A 5,998-nucleotide genomic window follows, 5' to 3' on the forward strand; every position below is an offset into this window, starting at 1 on the left:
GCATTTTTTGTTACATTTTTATTACACGTTTAAAATATCTTATACAAAGTGACCAAAATCTGTTTTTGGGAATCCCTTAATAGTGGAATCAAGTGTTTTCTGTTTGTAAATTGTCCCTCTCACGTTCATTTTAGTCTGCGTAAGTGTGGTCTAACAGAGGAAAGCTGTTCAGCTCTTGCTACAGTCCTGAGATCAAACCCCAGTCTGAGAGAACTGGACATGAGCAACAATAATCTGCAGGATTCAGGAGTGAAGAAACTCCAGAACGGATTAAAAGACACAAACTGCACACTCAATAAACTCAGGTGAGTTTAATAAACCACTGGTGGAGTTTAATAATATTGTTATCTTTTGTTCAATGTTTAAAAAAAAAATACTGGAGTAAACTAAGGAAAATGAAAAGTCTTGATTCTGACCCTATACCAGACATTCTCTGCCCAGAAGAGAAAATAAATTTATTGTATTTGATGTTATAATACATATAAAAAACATTAACTGATATTAATTTTGTAATAGATTTGATTTCTTTTTATTATCCTCTTTTTTCTAGTCTTTCAGACTGCAGTATCACTGAAGAAGGTTATAAAGCTCTGGCTTCAGCACTAAGATCAAATCCTTCACACCTGATAGAGCTGGATCTCACAGGAAATGATCCTGGACAATCAGGAGTGAAGGAGCTCAGTGACTTACTACAGGATCCAAACTGTCAACTGAAGACACTGAGGTGAGAGATGATGAAATAATAAAAAATAAATGATGTGCATGTGAATTATTTATAAATGTATTATTTCCCTAATAGAGTAAGGTACACAATTTGTTGCATCAAGATTGTTAAAACTTGAAAGATCATACAGAGCCATTAGGCTGGCTGCAGAGTCATCAGCTGGGAGCCACCCATCATTGATGATCCTTGAACATCTCTGGGTGGTGGAGCAGTGGCAGACATGTCTCCCTGCTATCCCGTCCAATCAGTTCTATGATCAGTCTTGCCCCTGCATCTTGTCTTTTCTCTGAAGCCAGAGCCAGTAGCTCCCTTCCTCTGCCTCCTTCGCCAGGTCTTTTAGTGCCTTTGGCAACTTGGTTCCTCTGATACCAAGAGAGACTTCAGGAGCTGTTGAGTGGAGGTACCAATAAAGCCTCAACAGCCAACTTCAACTGGATAGGAGAAAGCACTCTAACATGCCTCTTTGCACGTGACTGAGAGATTTGTGTACTTCTTCCACTCACAAGTAGCCTCCAGACCATCTTCCAATGGCACAGTCAGTTAAACAATGATGACTTTTCTTGTGATATTAGACCAAAGCAAGATGTCTGGCTGGAGGGAGGTTATGGTGATCTTCTGAGAGACTAGTTTTGTCAAAAATATAGATATTTCAATAAATATCGATACTAAAATATCTGAACGGACCAATACTAATTTCTCTTAAGTATCGATACACCGATACTAACCGAGCTGTCACGTTCACTTCCACAGGCGTGATGACAAAACCCACACATGACCGCAGTGCCTGTCTCGTCTCATTCACTCTGGTTAAATGGCTAAAGTAAATAGAAAGATGACAAGTTTAAGGTTAGCGCAAATATATTTTTACTCGCCGAACACTGACTGAGCACTTCAGAGTTCATTCTCATCAAGTCATCTGTGATATTTCTCAGTTCATCTCAATGGACGCGCAGTACACCTGTGTTTGATGTACCATGAGCTCTAGTGTGAAGGCGCACGACTCGCCGTCGCTTTCTCTCACACGCAGAGAGTGCAGATTGAGAAAGAGAGAGCGAGCAAGAGAGTCTTACATACATGCAGAATAGACCCGCTACATGTACGCACTAAATAATATTCTCTGTTGTATTTTCCTGTAAAAATGACGGAGTTCCTTAGTAGTGGGCGGAACAAATGCACAAACGGCAATCTCATTGGCTCGTGCTCACCTACTGAGCAAACCAGTTTGACCAAATGCAGACAACCTGATTAATATTCATGAATCCATTACTGTTCTTATTAGCAGAATTTGTCGAATAATTATTATTATCATCTTATCAGTGTTATTGTTAGTTATTTCCTTTTTTTAACTGAAACACTGAATGATCAACAAATTACCACCACCAGTCCTAAATTCAGTTAAAATGTCTATGCCTTCATATATGGTTACCAAGTTTTAATTATAATTACTAAAGTTCTATCATTAAATAATACTTGATTATCTTGATATCATATTATAATGCTTGACTGACTGATGTTACTTTCAGGTGTACTTTCAGGTTTTCAAAAACCTGTGCCATTTAAATAACATATACAGTATAATATATATCTTAGTGCATCAGTCTGGCAAGTAAATAAATAAAAAATTACTAGCCAATGGCGATTCAATTTCCAAGGTGTCATTAAGACTTGTTATATTTATCTATAAATAAAATAATATCGTGTCAGTTTTTTTCCCCTGTGGTATTGAAAATGGTATCGAATATCGATATTTTTCAAGGTATCATATCGAAGTTTGAAATTCCAGTATCCAGTGACAACACTATGAGTGACATTCAACTGGTGGTCAAGATCAGCTCTCAGCTCCCAGTTGCTTCCGGGTGACAGCAGGATTCACTCCTTTGTGGTGCTTATAAGCTCCTCAGCCCCTTGCCTCACAAAATGATTCAGGCCATGAGATGTTTAATGAAATGTTCAAAGTAATACTGTTAGATTAACAAGAGATTTCATTACAAACAATGTTTGATAATCTTAACATGTTTTGTAATAGAATGCACATTAAATTGAATCCTGCTTCATCTTCTGCAGATTTTTGAGTCCTGCTGCAAATGAAGCCTGTCAGTATGTGTCTGGAATTGTGGGTAAAAACCCGTTGCTCCTGAGAGATCTTAATCTGGGTGAATGTGAACTAGGAGACACAAGAGTAAATCAGATCACTGCTCTGCTGCAGGATAAGCACTGTAAACTCAACACACTGATGTGAGTATCGTATAGCATTTCAATACTAATAACTTCTAGCAGCATGTTACAGTAGTTGATCATTCTCATTCAGGTCAGTACAATTTTTCTCTTACCATCACAATAAAATCACAAAATAGGTAACACTTTATTTCGTTTCGTATTTAGTTGACTTTAGACATTCTACTAACAGTAAGTAACTTTGCAACTACATGTCAACTAGCAGTTAGTAGGGTATTAGTAGACTGTCTGCTTAAAATCTTCTAACACTTTCTTTGTCAAATTATCAAACTAACCCTAGACCTATCCCAACAGTCTACTCTGAGAGTTAGTAGACGCGTATTAGTAAATAATGAGATTTAGGTCCAATGTAGTTGATATGCAGTTACAAAGTTACTTGTTGTTAGTAGAATGTCTAAAGTGGAATATCAAAATAAAGTTTAACCCAAAAACACAGCGTCGATATGAATACACAGATTTCTTTCATAGAGTTACAAAAACTATTTTCAGCTGTAATTTCAATATCAGTTATATTAAAGTGCACATTCAGGGGTTGGATAAAATAGTGTGAACAATTGGGAAATAGCCAGTATTTTATTCATGATATTGCCACCATTTACCTATAGTACAGCTTCCAGCCTTGTCAAAATATATTTTTATAGCACTCATGAATCTATGTTAATGTTAGATAATAAGTTCAGTGGTTTGTTCATGTTAGTTCTGTTTTTTTTTCTAACTTTTAATAAAAAAAATGAGTAGTAGCATCGTTTACATTAAAATATCATTTCTCATTGTAAATCCATGTTAACTAATTGTTTATTTTTATTTTGTTTATTTTTACCATTTTTTAAAATGATACCTTATTGTAGAGATATTGAGTAGAAAAATTACCAAAAGATGCAACAAACCAAGGGTGAAATTGAATTAATCTGAGTCTATTTAAAATGACAAATCCTACCCACAAATCCTCCCACAAATCCTCAAAAACCTTGAATGATTATCATAAAATTTACCTATTTTCTTTATCTTTCTCTCTTCAGTCTATATAGATGCAGTATTACAGAGAAACAATGTCTCATCCTGATTTCAGCTCTGAAATTAAACCCTTCATACCTGAGAGAACTGGACATAAGTGAGAATGAACTAAAAAACACAGGAGTGAGTAACTTATGTGACGTTCTGAAAGATTCACACTGTAAACTTGAGAGACTGAGGTGAGGAACATTCACATACAAGAATCACAATACTTAGTCAATTGAATACTCTAAAGTAAAATTAAAAGTTTTTTACATAGGCAAAAATGTAGTTTTTGATGTTTTAAGATTTATGTTCAAAATTTACAGACAACATTAAACTATTTACATTGTTTTCTAATATCTTTATTGCATTATATTAGTATATGTCTAAATATGCATCACACTATTAGCAGGCCTACACTCTATTATTATCCGTTATACATACAGTATTGTTCAAAATAATACCAGTACAATGTGACTAACCAGAATAATCAAGGTTTTTAGTATAAGTATTTAGTATTTAGTATTTTTTAGTAGTAGTATTTTTTATTGCTACATGGCAAACAAGTTACCAGTAGGTTCAGTAGATTGTCAGAAAACAAACAAGACCCAGCATTCATGATATGCACGCTCTTAAGGCTGTGCAATTGGGCAATTAGTTGAAAGGTGTGTGTTCAAAAAAATAGCAGTGTCTACCTTTCACTGTACAAACTCAAAACTATTTTGTACAAACATTTTTTTTTCTGGGATTTAGCAATCCTGTGAATCACTAAACTAATATTTAGTTGTATGACCACAGTTTTTTAAAACTGCTTGACATCTGTGTGGCATGGAGTCAACCAACTTGTGGCACCTCTCAGCTGTTATTCCACTCCATGATTCTTTATCAACATTCCACAATTCATTCACATTTCTTGGTTTTGCTTCAGAATCAGCATTTTTGATATCACCCCACAAGTTCTCAATTGGATTAAGGTCTGGAGATTGGGCTGGCCACTCCATAACATTAATTTTGTTGGTTTGGAACCAAGACTTTGCCCGTTTACTAGTGTGTTTTGGGTCATTGTCTTGTAGAAACAACCATTTCAAGGGCATGTTCTCTTCAGCATAGGGCAACATGACCTCTTCAAGTATTTTAACATATGCAAACTGATCCATGATCCCTGGTATGCGATAAATAGGCCCAACACCATAGTAGGAGAAACATGCCCATATCATGATGCTTGCATCTCCATGCTTCACTGTCTTCACTGTGTACTGTGGCTTGAATTCAGAGTTTGGGGGTCGTCTCACAAACTGCCTGTGGCCCTTGGACCCAAAAAGAACAATTTTACTCTCATCAGTCCACAAAATGTTCCTCCATTTCTCTTTAGGCCAGTTGATGTGTTCTTTGGCAAATTGTAACCTCTTCTGCACATGCCTTTTTTTAACAGAGGGACTTTGCGGGGGATTCTTGAAAATAGATTAGCTTCACACAGACGTCTTCTAACTGTCACAGTACTTACAGGTAACTCCAGACTGTCATTGATCATCCTGGAGGTGATCATTGGCTGAGCCTTTGCCATTCTGGTTATTTTTCTATCCATTTTGATGGTTGTCTTCCGTTTTCTTCCACGTCTCTCTGGTTTTGCTCTCCATTTTAAGGCATTGGAGATCATTTTAGCTGAACAGCCTATCATTTTTTGCACCTCTTTATAGGTTTTCCCATCTCTAATCAACTTTTTAATCAAAGTATGCTGTTCTTCTGAACAATGTCTTGAACGACCCATTTTCCTCAGCTTTCAAATGCATGTTCAACAAGTGTTGGCTTCATCCTTAAATATGGGCCACCTGATTCACACCTGTTTCTTCACAAAATTGATGACCTCAGTGATTGAATGCCACACTGCTATTTTTTTGAACACACCCCTTTCAACTAATTCAACTAATTGTCCAATTGCACAGCCTTAAGAGCGTGCATATCATGAATGCTGGGTCTCATTTGTTTTCTGAGAATCTACTGAACCTACTGGTAACTTGTTTGCCACGTAGCAATAAAAAAATA

At 36.2% G+C, this 5,998-nt stretch overlaps 1 protein-coding gene across 1 annotated transcript; it reads left to right on the top strand.

Annotated features, from left to right (window-relative positions):
• Positions 1–219: 219 nt before the first annotated feature.
• Positions 220–4,152, top strand: LOC113081501 (ribonuclease inhibitor-like; the record flags this gene model as incomplete). Its single annotated transcript, XM_026253569.1, has 5 exons — positions 220–305; positions 551–564; positions 688–724; positions 2,789–2,959; positions 3,979–4,152. Coding segments are annotated over exons 1-5 (482 nt in total), but the record flags the coding sequence as incomplete, so codon positions are not given.
• Between the last annotated feature and the right edge of the window lie 1,846 nt (positions 4,153–5,998).

The sequence above is a fragment of the Carassius auratus genome, unplaced genomic scaffold (assembly GCF_003368295.1).
Source record: "Carassius auratus strain Wakin unplaced genomic scaffold, ASM336829v1 scaf_tig00034504, whole genome shotgun sequence".
In the NCBI taxonomy this organism is placed as follows: domain Eukaryota; kingdom Metazoa; phylum Chordata; class Actinopteri; order Cypriniformes; family Cyprinidae; genus Carassius; species Carassius auratus.